We start from the raw sequence: 13219 nt of genomic DNA, 5'->3' as shown, positions 1-13219 counted from the left end.
GCTCCTGGTTCAGCGACGAGACCTTTTATTAGACCCACTAAAAATTTGTGCAAAAAATTATCTTTTGTAGTTGGTCTAATAAAAGGTCTTGCCGCTGAGCCAGGAGCGCTGGAGTCTTGCATTTCAAAATACACAATACTTCTGGAAGCAGTTAATTGATGCAGCACATGCAAAACCCAAGTCACTCTCAGACTTGTTTGCATGCCTTTTTTTCCCCCAGGGTACTTCAGTTTTCCAGAAAATACCATAATTTGGAGCTTCCACTATAATCATTTCTTATTTAGGACTCTGGCCCCTAATTTAAATACCTCCCCCCAAATTGCGGCCGCTGTCTCTTTAAGTGTGAGGCACCGCGAGACTGAGCCGCTGGCCTCTGACGTAATGCGGGTCGCGCCGGCAAGTTCTCCCCTGGTGGGGGGGGGGAACCTGCCCCGTGCACATGCGTAGACGTAGCCGGTCGCCCTGTAGGCCCCGCCCCTTCCTGCGCTCTCTTCCAATGAGGCGGGAGCGTGCGGTGGGGTCAGAGGGCGGCAAGATGGCGGCGCCCATACGGCTATAGTGCGGGGGGCTCTTGCCGGCGTCCCAGATGCTGGCGCTGGGCGTTGCGCGGCGGCGGGCGGCGGCGGCAGCGCTGGGCTGCGGGCCGCGGCGGGGCCGGGCAGGGGCGGCGGGGCCGGAGCCGGAGCCGGGGGGCCACCGGGCGCTGCGGGAGGCGGACGAGGCGACGCCCGTGTTCCGCTACGTGGGGAAGCGCGCGCGGCGCGTGGACCGCGTCTTCGTCTGGGGCTTCTGCCACGCGGGCGCCCTGGGCGTGCCCAGCTTCGTGCGGCCCGACGCGGCCTGGAAGAGGCCTCGTCGCGTGCAGAATACGCCCTACCGGCTCGAGACCGCGGACAAGGCGCGTAGGGGGGAGGGGCAGGGGCCGACGGCTTCATGTCGGAGAGGGGCTGGGGCTGGGGCCTGGGCTAGGACTGAGCAGGAGGCCCGTGGGAGCTGGGGCTGGCGCTGGGGGAGGAGGGAGGGCCTGGACCCCGTGCCTCTGACTGGCGGAGCTGACCTGCCATGTGTCGGACTCGTTACAGATCTCGTCAGCAGCCTGCGGCTATGGCTTCACCTTGCTCTCCTCCAATACCGCCGACATCACCAAAGTGTGGGGCATGGGGCTCAACAAGGACTCGCAGCTCGGCTTCCAGCGGAGCCGGAAGGACCGAAGTAAGGGGCTCGGCCCTGGGGGGCTGCAGGGAGCGAGCCGCGGGTGCGGAGCTGCTTTCCCGCTCTGGCTGCCTCCGGACCGTTGTTTTCTGGTTGTGTTTTCAGACTTCTGCGGCCTTTCCGAGAGCAAATATAACTTTTGCTTTTAGAAGTTGCTTGTTGTTTCCAGGGGTGTGCGTCTGGTCATCTTGATAGCCCCATAATAGGTGGGGAGGGATCTAGATAGGCTGTCTGTTTGAGCGAGTGCATGTGCTTTCTGGATGATAAATGCCTGTGTAACTGTTATGGAAGCTTATTTGCTGGCCTTTTATATTTTTCCCTGAAGCAAAAAGCTACGAGTATGTCTTGGAGCCATCTCCTATTCCATTGCCGCTGGAGAAGCCCCAGGAGACTCGAGTGTTGCAGGTCTCCTGTGGGAGAGCCCATTCCCTCGTCCTGACAGACCATGAAGGAGGTACGATCCGTGGCGGTGGCAGTTGAGTGCCTGAGTGTATGCTTTCTTTCTTTCTTCTTTAGAAGCTAAACCCAAAGCTGATAAAGGGTATAAAATTAGCGTACAGAAAAGTTCGTGAAGCACAGAGGCAGAACTCTCACCTTGAAACCCCGTTCCTTGTGCTAGGTGTTCATTTGGCTGAAGTTGTATATATGCGTGCATTGTAAGCAGTATAAAATAAAGCTGGCAAGTCTAGCGCTGGGGCGTGCTAAGCGTAAGAAATTGGTCGTGTTTCACCAAGGACATTGGCTAATTTTGTTTCAGCAGCTATGCCAATTCCTTCAAGGTATCTTCCTTGGGAAGCCCCTAACTATTGCCTTTGTAATGAATAAATAAACCTTTATAAAGAAGGTTCCTTGCTTGAATGGGCTCTCTGCTGTGCAGGGAATCCTTCAGCATGCTAGTTAGCATCTTACTAGTTCGTGATCACTGGTGGAGGTAATTGTTTGATGCAGAGTTCTTATTGGAATAATGATCTCATTGCCAAGTCTAAGCAGTGGGAGAATGAGAGGGGCAATTTGAGAGGAATAAATGATGACATTGAGGGTGTGTGATGCTTAGGGTGTAGGAACTTGGGTCATTTTAGTAAAAATGTTTTTGCCCTGTTTAACCTAGGTTCAGGCAAAGAAAGTGGGAGCCTGCCATACCTGGTACTGCTTGAGAAACATGTATGTGGACATTAAGCTTTGTGTAGACCTCAGTCAGGCCCTAGAGAGGAGGAAAAAATGCTTGATGCTGCTTCAGAGAGCTGCTGTAACTGTAGGTGTATGTTTCTTTTTCAGTCTTCAGCATGGGAAACAACTCGTATGGGCAGTGTGGTCGAGAAGTAGTTGAAGGTGAAATTTATAGGTGAGAATAACAAAGAACTTTAATGACACGGAATGGGATGTCTCGTGTGAATATTGTGGGACCCAGGGGAGAAATAGAACTGAAAGGGGGTTGATGAGGAGTGATAGGTCCAAGAAATAGTAAATTAGAATTTTATTGGTATCCTAAATTGGTGAGGATCATGTAACTTGAAGTAGCTCTTGAGTTCAAATCTGGTCCTGGGAGTGATGCTAAGGAAGAGAGGTCATAACAGGAAGCTGGTTGGTAGGATGAACCAGTGCTGTGCCACTGCTTCTGTGATGCCCATGACTCCTGTGGTGCCAAACACTTGCGCGTACCAGATTCGGCCCTTGAGGGAGGGGGAGGTGACATTTCTCCATACTGCCTTGAGGCTGAACAGGTTCTGCTCTCACTTCCTCCCTCAAGTGAGACCACCATCCTTGTCTGGCATACCTGGTCTCTATGAATGGGAGTAGTGTCACCACACCTGTCCTTTGTAGGCTCCAGGGAGGAAGGGGATGAACGGGGGACTAGGAATAAAGACAAGGCCAAGAAGGACCACAGCAGCAAACCACTGTAGCTCAGATGATGCCTTTGAGAGAGTTCAGTCAAACCCTGAATTCATGAACCTTCTGCCTACTACCTTCCTAGTTCAGTTACTCAGACTTGAAACTGCGTGCCCCACAGCCAGGGGAGAACTGATTAAAAACTGTAACAATGTCTACAAGAATGCTTAAAATTTGGTGTGTGGTAAACTTGCAATTTTTTCCTTTCTTTTCTTTGTTTCAATCCCTGCCTAATGGTGTATAGTGAGAGCCATGTGATAAATCGACTGCAGGAGTTTGATGGAAGAGTTGTGCAGGTAACAACTTTAACTAAAAGCTAAGAAAAATGTTTAGACCTATACTTAGTTCCCAGACCGTGTTCACCTCAGTAACAAGCAAATTGGTAACACAAAGCAGATAAATTCTTGGTCTGGTGTATTGGATTTCTCCTTTCCTCTCCCCCTTCAACCCACTGGATGACTGGTTGGAGGTGTCTTAGACATAATTTTAATGAGCTTCATCATGGGTTTTTCTTTGTCGTCTGGGTGTACAAGTACAAATTGTGCATGCAGTTCAGTGTAGGTTTTCTCTTACACAGGTTGTTTGTGGTCAGGATCACAGTCTGTTTAGGACAGAGAAAGGAGAGATCTATTCCTGTGGATGGGGAGCCGATGGACAAACAGGTACGATGTCCTGTGAAGTGGAGCTGAAAATGCAATGAGCTGAGGCGCAAGTCAGAGCAGTGGTGTCAGTTTGGTCAGAGGGGTGTGACGTATGATGGAGTGGCGCATGCATGGGAAGCAGCAAATGAGTAAAAGTTGAAATTGAAAAGTGCGTGCTTGGGGAAGAGCGTTCTGAGCTGTGTGTTCTTGCGTAATGGAGTGGAGATGCATCTCTTAAGCCTTGATTATGGGACGGGTGCTGGGAATAAAAATGAGAAGCATCTTGTGATAAAACACCAAACCTTGATTTTGCTCTTCTCTGGGGGGTGGGTGAGTGCCCTCTGTTGCTTTTACACTGTGTCTGCTTGAGGGCTTCACCAATTCCTGATGACTCATCCTGCCCTTGGGTCAGAGGTTTGGTTGAGGCCCTCTTTGCTTGTTCCTCCTCATAAAGCTGCCCAGAATAGTGTCTAAGGTTTACCCTGCCCCTTCCCTGCTTCTTCCTCATCCTCCAGTGTGGCTGTACTGTACAGTTCTTGCTGGACTGGCTGAAAGACACCTCGTACAAAACATTAATTTGCCTGGAGACTAGAATCACAGCTTTAGGAATAGCCTTAGTCTGGGTGCTGGAGTGGTTTGGAACACGGTTCACAATGGCTCTAACAAAACACGTGATATACTATAATGGACATCACTGTGAACTTCAGTACCTTGAAAAATTGCTGCTATTTTTGCAGAGTAGATGGAAATTTTGGAGGTGATCAGAGCCTGGCCAAAGTAAAATGGATATAGTAGTTCAGATTCATAGATTGTAATGCCAGAAGGGACCTTGGAAGATCAGTCTGGACACCCCTGGCTGTGAAGGTTGCCAGTCTTATTTTAATTGGCTTTATTGGCACCACAGCCAGCAAGTTTGCACTTGTAACTCCTGCAGGACATCTGATAGGCTTTTGCCCTACCTATGGTAACACTACAGGGCACTAGGTTCCTACCTTCAACTACGCTTTTTTTCTGCCAGGATGTTTCCTGATGGAGTGCACCTAACTGATCCTGGTAATGAGGCCAAGTGGTTTCCTAACCTGTGCACAATTAGAGCTGGTGTTTTGTCTGCTTAGACTTCTAGTTAGAGCTTTGAAAGTGTGATTTGAGTGACTTCTGTTAGTTTAGCATTGCCCAGTGTGGTTTCTGGCTTTGTTCTGATCTGCAGGAGGGCAGCACATCATTCCAGACTGTCTGTTTCTTTGCCAGGTCTAGGCCACTACAATGTTTCCAGTGTTCCCACCAAGCTAGGTGGAGATGTTGCTGGGGTCAGCATTATTCAGGTTGCCTCCTACGCTGATTGCTGTCTGGCTGTTTCTGATGAAGGAGACGTCTTCGGCTGGGGAAACTCGGAATACCTGCAACTAGCGTGCGTTACGGACACAACGCAGGTCTGTTTAGGAATTTTCTTTTCTTTATATTGCATACGGCTAAAGGGGCACCTGTCCATCAGTCACCCCCTGCTATATCCTGGGGTATGTGGATGCAGTACTGAGCTATGGGATGGCATAATTTTCCTCCCAGTAACAGACTGACATGTTGTTGATTATGGTGCCATGTGCTGAAAGTCTTTCCAAAGACATCTTGGGACAGACCTGTTGCTGTATATGTTTGTGAGGTGTTTTTTTTGTGGGGAGGGTTGGATTCTGGCAGTTATTTCATGAGCAGAGAGACACAATTAGCTGTTAGCCTGAAGTTGGGCAGAAGGCAGGGTAGATGTGCCACCTCATGGACTAACTAAATTAGAGATAAATGGCATAAGCCTTCATGAGTCCAAACTCATTTCTGTAGATTCTGTGGCCACCCCTCTATCTGCCATACAGTTCTGATTTTTCTCAAGCAAGCAATAGAGCGTCTCATTTGGTCTCTTGTGTCTCTAGCAAAAGTTCCCTTCCTTCCTATCCTCTAGGTTAAGTTACTGTTTGTTTCTTTAGATTCTAGTCCCTTTTGGAAGCAGGTAAGGGACCAAGGCATTTCGTGTATTGCAGAAATCTTCCGCCATCAATGTAGTCTTCATGACAGTGCTGGCTAATTGCCCACCCCATTAGGTGACTTAATACTGCTAAATGCTTCGGCGTTCCATTTTTGAGACCCAAATGGGAAAAGTAAGGAGATGAAACTTAAGAGACTTGGACTCGGGTAAAAATACTGTTTCAAGCTGTGTAGCAATTTAGCAAGAAGCACCAGAAATGAATGGATGTAGTAAGGGAGCCTGAGGTTAATTCAGAATAGCTGAAAGCAAAAGTCCATATTGGACCGATAAAAGGAAAACTAATACTATTGGCTTTTTTTGGCTGGTGTTAGCTGATAATGTACCAATAAATATGCCACGTGCATGTGCGCTGCCACAGCATGCACACAGCGAGAAGCATAGCTGGGCAATGTGGAGAGCAAGCACCCTGCAGGTAAATCTGTGGAGGGGAAGGAGTGTGAAGGGGGGCAGATCAAGGCCCCCACGGTGAGGGAGAGAGTGGGGTAGGGGCTAGGGGCACTGCCCAGCCAGGGCAGTGAATGGGACTCGGGGGTGGGGAGAGGAATGGAGCTGTGGGTGGCTTATCCAGGCAGTGGTGGGGGGTGAGTGCGTGGGGAGGAGGGGTGGTTGCTGTGTGCCCGCCTGAGGAAGGCATGGGGGGCATGTGCTTCTCTTCCCCCCCCCTCCCCCCAAAGTCCTGTGCGCATGGTGAAGGCAGGCTGCCCACTGTGGGCTCAAGGCTCTCTGCCCTGCTGCCTTTTTCTGGTAGCTCTGCGCCAGCAGCTTGCCCCTGGCTTGCCCGGTGGTGGTGGGACAAAGTGGAGAGCCCAGAGCCTGCAGTGGGCATCCTGCCTCCTCTTCGCCCTGCTCAGCTCTGCTTCTAAAAGCATCCCCATGCTTAAAAATGGTGGTGGTGGCACTTGAATGAAAGCTCATTAGATGAGCTCTAGTTCAAGTGCCCCTGCTGCCATTTTTAAGCACCAGGACACTGATCCACTAGAGGAGCCACCCTGGCCCTGGGGTCGCATTCACCGCTGCCCCAGCCCGTCCCATTCCCTCCCTCACCATGGGTGCCTCGATCTGGGCCCCCTTCTTCCTTCCTGCTCCCAGCCCTTCCCCTCCACAGACTTACCTGCAGGGCACTGCTCTCCATGCTGCCCGGCTGCGTTCCTGTAAATCTGATATCAGATCTGTATTCACCGATATACCTGGTGGAAAATTATCTGCATACCCCTAGTGCCAGGTGCTGACTTGACCGTACACGTTGTGGGAGAGAAGCACCTGATCTATTTTGTTAATTGCTGAAATGTGTGCTGTCCACTATTAAAAGACATCTCTGCTTCACGGGGAGAACAAAGGGCAGACTGTCAAATTGGTGCCACTCTGTAAGGTCCCATACCGAAAAGTTGTGGCATCTGGGCTTGGCTCTATATGATTCCTCAAAGCTCAGAGGGCCAGGTTTTCTGATGACACAAACAGTAGTCAAAGCTCTTTCAGAGTGTTGTGTATCTTGTTCTTTTTGCCCTACAACCTGAGCAAACCCCTTTTAAAGTAGCTCTGTGTCTCAAGCCATAATGCATTTCTTAAAAAAAAGGTGAATGTCCCCAGGCACTTACCATTCAAGATTGGGAAGGTAAAGGAGGCTGCGTGCGGAGGGACCGGCAATGCTGTTCTGAATGGTGAGTATCTCTAAAGAAATCCTCCAGTTACGTGCCCCCACTGGAAGTGAATGTGTTGTGAGGTAGAAGTGATGGGGTGTGTACAGGCCCCATATATTGCAAATGGGTGTGCAAAACCTAGGAGGGAAGAATGTATTTGAGTCCGTCACCTCTGGTGAAATACAACTCCTCAAGACTTGGCAGCTGATGGAAGTGTTGTGTGCATTTGTCATGCAGAGGAAGGAAATGTCTTTGTGTGGGGATATGGAATCCTTGGGAAAGGACCGAACCTTCTGGAAACAGCAGCTCCAGAGATGATCCCTCCCACTCTCTTTGGCTCATCAGATGTTCGTGTTAAGCACCTTCGCTGTGGACTCAGCCAGTTTGCGGCACTTAATGGTAAGAGACTGAACGTGCAGTTGGCCCTAATGAGGTGAGGAGAAAATAGCTGCGATGAGCTTAGGCAAAAAGGTTGGCTCTTAGCAATTTGGTGCTTATTTACAAGTCTGTAGCTTGGCACTGCTTACTGAGGCTGTCTTTGTTTCTCTTGTTGCAGAGAGAGGAGAGCTTTTTGTCTGGGGCAAGAATATAAGAGGGTGCTTGGGAATTGGAAGAATGGAAGACCAGTATTTTCCCTGGAGGGTAAGTGTCAGTGAGACCTAGTCAGCTGAATTGGGCCCTAGTTCAAACATCCTGCTCTGAGCGATGGGTTTTGTCTACCCTCAGCCTTCCTAGGATGGAGATTCCACAGCCTCTGGGGTATGAGCAGTCATGTATCTATCTAGATGACCATGGAGATGCTGGCAAGAGCCTTGCTAAGGTAGAGGCATATCTCTTCTAGTTCATGATGCTGTGTGCTCCAGTCCCAGGTATCAAGCTCAGACTGACTGGTCTGGAACTTCCCAGCTTATTCCTGCCTTCCTTTAAGCCTGGGCAGTGTGTTTACCATTATCAGAGACCTCACCTGACCTTTCCATGATCACAAAGGTAGTAGCCAATTCCCTGAACAATAGGCTACTTATCGCCTTCCCTATCCTTGCTGTCAGTTGGTAGCTGACCTCAGTACCTCTTTTTACTTAAACCTTCTCTTTCCTTGTTGTTCCTCTTTACCTGGCATACTTGGAAAAGACAGTCAAGGGGGGGGAATGCTCTTCCTTTTCTTTGAGTTCAAACTCTCTTCAACTAGTCTTGGGCCTGGCTAGCCTTTTGCTGCACTTTCTGTCCTTTCTTCCCATTAGGGTCACCTGTTCTTGCCCCCTAAGGAACAGTAAAGTAGTTGCATTTATTAAAGACTGCATTTATGCCATAAGAGCTCTTCATTGCATGATCAGTATCATGTAAGTTGCTATCCTTGCTGTTCCTCCTACTGTGACACATTTTCATGATTTTGCAGATCTCTACCTTCTCCTGTTGAAGGCCATGGGAAAAGTGAATAGGGAACCTATTCACCACCAAGTCCCAGAACATAGGAGGGGCACTTACCGATTATAGTCAGGGGCATGTACTTAAAACCAACAGGGAGTGTGTATATGTGTATATTTTTACACAGCGTGTAGTTAAAAAGGATCAGGCAACCTGCTCCACTTTATGGTAATCCATGGTGTAAGTAATTGGTTTGATTCATGATGGCACTACAGAATAAGTGCACACCTCTTCACTGAGGCAGCATTGGCAGCAGTACCCAGTACTGAACTTACGGGTTCTATTTTTTTTCTCCTAGGTGACAGTACCTGGGGAGGTGGTGGCTGTGGCATGTGGAGTGGATCACATGGTAACTCTGGTGAAATCATGGATCTAATGGAACTGGGGCAGAGAGAATAAAGATATTCTAACCCATCCTTGCCGCAAGCATTTTATTCCTCTTCTAGAAAACCTGGAGCAGGGTTGTTGGATACTTCACTGCAGCTGTGGGAGGCTGGTTCATACGACTTCTGAGGACATACAGTTTTAAAGACAGAGAGGACTGCTGTATTCTGTTTTTTTGGGTTTTTTTTTTCCTTTATTTCCTTATTTCTTTACACTCTCCACAAAGAAACCAGCCCTTCCACCCCAGTTCCTCTGGAGAAGCTCTTGCTAAAGCTGCAGCACACACAATCTGCCTGTCTGGGCAATTCCTCTCACACCAGCAAGGTTATGGGTTTTTTTTGCTTTGGAACTGAACAGCGGGGCTCTAAGTTCAGCAATTCTTAAAAAGAGCTGTTTATGCTCATGTCTTTTTTTTTTTTTCACTTCAACCTCTCCAGAATCAGATTATCCAAGAATACTGTGAGAAAAAAGGAATAACCATAATATTATTACAATAGAAAAAGCATCTGGAACCAGCTCAGAAGATTTTTAATGCTTTCCAGCTTGACTGACTTGGAGTGCATTGATTACGCCATTTATATTTTCTTCAGGTACCTGCAGAAAACCAAAGAGACAGGGTGAGAACCATCCTCTTTAGACAGACACATAACTTGCTTATTCATACCTGGAAGAGGAGTTTGAGTGAACAAGCTCTATAGCATTCTCCTGATGTCACAAGTATAAGGCCCAAGGAGGGAGCGAGTAGGGTTCCCCTGGGTGTCACATTGCTTAGTACGAGATCCAAAGAGTGAACAGCAGGGATCCACCCTTTTCTGTTCGCCATGGAAAAATGGATTTTTTTCCTTTAAAGGTGAGGCATGGTGGCCCCTTGCTGCTGTTGGGTGGACAGGAGTGTTTCGCCCATGGTGGCATAGTGCTCCCTCCTGTGCTGCTTCCACCTGCTGGGCCACAGAGGTAGCTTCTACCCTGAGCTTGTCTAGCCTAGCTGCAGCCCCATGCCCTGCTGCAGGCACAGAAATTGGGGGGGGGGGGGGAGGGCAAGTGCCCCCCCTGCCATTTTGTCCATGCCCACACTGGCTGGGGGCAGCAAGTCAGGAGTGTGGAAAACTGGCAGAGCTGTGGGTTGGGACTTGGGGCACCAGCAGCAGGGCCAGGGAGCTGTGGGTCAGAAGTGAGGGGCACTGGTGGGGCTGTGGCTTGGGTTTGACCTGGCGTATCGGCCGCTCAGTGCCACAAAGCTGGGGGGGGAGGTGGCAGCTGCAGCTGGACCTGCATCCTGGTGAGCGAAGGGGGTAGGAGGAGCTCTGATTTTCCATTATTTAAAAAAAAAAATAAAAATTACAGGAATTTAGAATTTATTATAGTGATTTGAGGCACTGGTAGGTTTCCAAATTGCTTTAAAATTGTAAATGTATCAATAAAACATTGTGTTCAACTGATACCTATCTATACCTTGTCCTGTATACAGAGCTGAATTTGTCATAACCAGGAAACCTGGTTCTCTCAGTTCAAAAATTGCAAATTCACTAATTTAAAAAAAAAGAGTTGTAAACTCTCTGATTTAAAAAAAACCCACCCAAAATGAGCATTTTTCCACGATGAAAATGAGATGCCACTATATATAGTGCACTATATATAATGGCATTTCGTTTTCATCATGGAAATTGCTGATTTTGGTTTTTTAAAATCAGAGAATTTACGGCTTTTATAAAAATCAGCATTTATGGCTCTTCTTTTATATGTTATATATATGGTGTTCCATTTTAATAGTGAATTTGGGATTTTTAAACAGAGAAAACCAGGATCCCTAGCGAACACCCACTACTCAGACAGGAACTAGTATGATAGATAATGAGCAAAACTGGACTTCCAGTTCAGGTCACAGTGGGTCTGGCCAGGTGTAAAGGAAGCTCTGGCCATATTTCAGAAGTTGGCAGTTGGTTATAGCTTCCCAGCACCTGGCACTTCAGCCAGCCCTCTTTCCTAGCGTCTCTATTTCATCAGTCTGCTCTGCTGTTTGCAAATTGTTTGTCCATTCATCTCTCTCCTACTTTGTTCAGGTTTCTTTTCTCCTCGAACATTAATGCTAAACCTTTTCCTCCTTTCAATCTGCCACTTAACACATCTGACTAGCACCCTCTTCTGCCCAAACTCTGGATTGCCAGGTGAGCCTATCTTCACACACTATAGCTGTACACAAATAGCTGCATCCTAGGTTTTAACAGTAACCCGTTACATACTTCCCATCACCCATACCATACGTTAGGTAGATGGTGCGCACCACACTATTTGGTCTCCAAAGGCTCACCTTGGGCTTGTTGAATACACGCACAGTAGCTCAAAGCCTTAAATGTTAAGTTCTCACAACTACACTTACCGTGGAGACTTTCATAATCCTGCAAGCTATCAAACTGAGCTTAACAGTAGGGAGAATGGCCTAGCTTGGTCAAGATGACTGCAGTAAACTAACATTGTCACCAGCTGCATCCACCCAGTATGTCCTGAAACAGCAAGGTTTTCTAAAGGACAGAGACACCCAGTCTCCAGTCGGAGACTGCTTCTGACTGACCCGCTTTTTCATCTCTATTCTTGTACTCAAGGAAAACCTACCCAACTAGCTTTGGAAGCTGGGGTTGCAGACAGAGTCGTAACTTGACTGGTCACTAAAAACCATGGACTAAACACAGGGAAGAGTTCTGTGTCTCATTACAGTGCACCTCTCCTAATTGCTCTGTACTTTAATGGTAACCATATCCCTATTCCTTTTTCAATGGCTTTATGTGATTCATCTACCTCCCCTTGCTCTTCACTCCCATCTTACAGTCCTCTTTCTGCTTTAGCAAGCAACTTCCACTTACAGCATAGCATTACTCAAAAGTTATCACTCCATTTACCTTTGCCAGCCTCTGCCCCTTTCCCAGACCTGAGGATGGGTGGTTTTGTGCCCAAAAGCTTGCCTAATATCCCTTTCAGCTGGCCTAATAAAAGGCATTGCTAGGTTTTTTGCACTTTGGTTGCCAAAGCATAACTGGATTTCTATTTACACTTCAGCGCTTTGCATATCGCACCCAGCAAAATTACTACCCAGAGCCACTTCCAGCTTCTTGGCTTAGTTTATCATCTATACAGCACCCTGACCGTTCCCATATGGAACAGTGTTTAAGTTTGTTCTGCACACAAAGGCCTTATGGGCTGTAAATGGTACCTGCCAACTGCAAACATGTAAAGTAATTGGCTTTTTTGTTTAAAAAAAAAAAAAAGGGAATCTGAGCTGTTAGCAAGTCACAAGTCAGGCCAAGGAACCAAGTGTGTAGTGATGTTATGAAAAACGAGGTGGAACGGGGCAGTTTTGTGCTGACCAGCCAGCAGCTGTGACAGCTGTTATTTTTTGCATGCTGCTCCCTGCAAGTCGACACCTGAGGCTGGTGCACCCCATTAGGTTATGCTACTGGCCTGGCCCACCTGAGAGTGTGTAGACAGGGCTGTGCTAAAACTCATTTAGTCGGGATGCTGTGTGCGAACACTTCCACAAAGTGGATCGGAGATGGAGCAACTAGGCTGGGAGGGGGTGGGGTGTAAAGCAGTGGGGTACTTCCCCTAAATGCAGCCTGGAACATAAGAGTTGCGGCAAAGAACACAAACGGCTTTCAAGCACTTTGAAACCTCGGGAGAGGATTGTTTCTAAATAGGCAAAGCACGTGGGCAGATCAGCTTCCTCTATGGTTCATGTTCCAACACTGACCTTCCTGATCCTGCAGTGCTACAGGGATGCTGTTTGTGGCTGCAGGGGAAGCGCCACGGTGTAGGCTTTTCCAAGAACAAGGGAGCTCTGAAAACCCCAGAGGCAGGGGCACAACAGACTAAGATCAGAGCTGTTTGTATGTGCAGAGACAGTGGGGTTGGACCTGTATCACTGGCAAGACAGAGCTACTCTCAGCACTACGCCGCGTTTGCAAGAATTGAGACAAAAGACATTCACAGTTGGGTACATGCATAGGCTGGCC

At 48.1% G+C, this 13219-nt stretch overlaps 2 protein-coding genes across 3 annotated transcripts in view; one reads left to right on the top strand and one right to left on the bottom strand.

The window, feature by feature from the left end:
* The first annotated feature begins 580 nt into the window (after window positions 1-580).
* On the top strand, window positions 581-9245 carry RCC1L (RCC1 like). Of its 2 annotated transcripts, XR_009456593.1 has the most exons (12): window positions 581-898; window positions 1083-1212; window positions 1538-1666; window positions 2488-2554; window positions 3344-3395; window positions 3677-3761; window positions 4989-5170; window positions 7346-7430; window positions 7647-7808; window positions 7966-8051; window positions 8136-8229; window positions 9130-9245. XR_009456593.1 is itself a non-coding variant. In XM_006274130.4 (11 exons), the coding sequence occupies exons 1-11, from the start codon at window positions 587-589 to the stop codon at window positions 9205-9207; spliced, it is 1368 nt and encodes a 455-aa protein (XP_006274192.3). In that variant the 5' UTR covers window positions 584-586; the 3' UTR covers window positions 9208-9245. The 2 variants fall into 2 exon arrangements, 1 of the variants encoding a protein (XP_006274192.3); XM_006274130.4 differs by lacking the exon at window positions 8136-8229 and having other exon boundaries at window positions 584-898.
* Window positions 9246-9380: 135 nt separating this feature from the next.
* The window catches only part of CASTOR2 (cytosolic arginine sensor for mTORC1 subunit 2), a 164045-nt gene continuing 160206 nt past the window's right edge, over window positions 9381-13219 (bottom strand). The window contains exon 9 of the mRNA XM_006274128.4: window positions 9381-9809. Within this exon, the coding sequence (XP_006274190.1) occupies window positions 9744-9809 (66 nt within the window). The 3' untranslated portion in view covers window positions 9381-9743. The remainder of the gene's footprint in view (window positions 9810-13219) is intronic.

This window comes from Alligator mississippiensis, chromosome 14 (assembly GCF_030867095.1).
Source record: "Alligator mississippiensis isolate rAllMis1 chromosome 14, rAllMis1, whole genome shotgun sequence".
NCBI lineage: Eukaryota > Metazoa > Chordata > Crocodylia > Alligatoridae > Alligator > Alligator mississippiensis.
This window is presented reverse-complemented; position numbering and strand designations above follow the sequence as displayed.

Coding starts and splice junctions, on each gene's coding strand:
- RCC1L (XM_006274130.4), top strand. CDS start 587: ATGCTGGCGCTGGGCGTTGCGCGGCGGCGGGCGGCGGCGGCAGCGCTG. Junction 3,762..4,988: donor GGGAGCCGATGGACAAACAG/GTACGATGTCCT, acceptor TTTCTTTGCCAG/GTCTAGGCCACTACAATGTT. Junction 7,431..7,646: donor CGGCAATGCTGTTCTGAATG/GTGAGTATCTCT, acceptor TTTGTCATGCAG/AGGAAGGAAATGTCTTTGTG.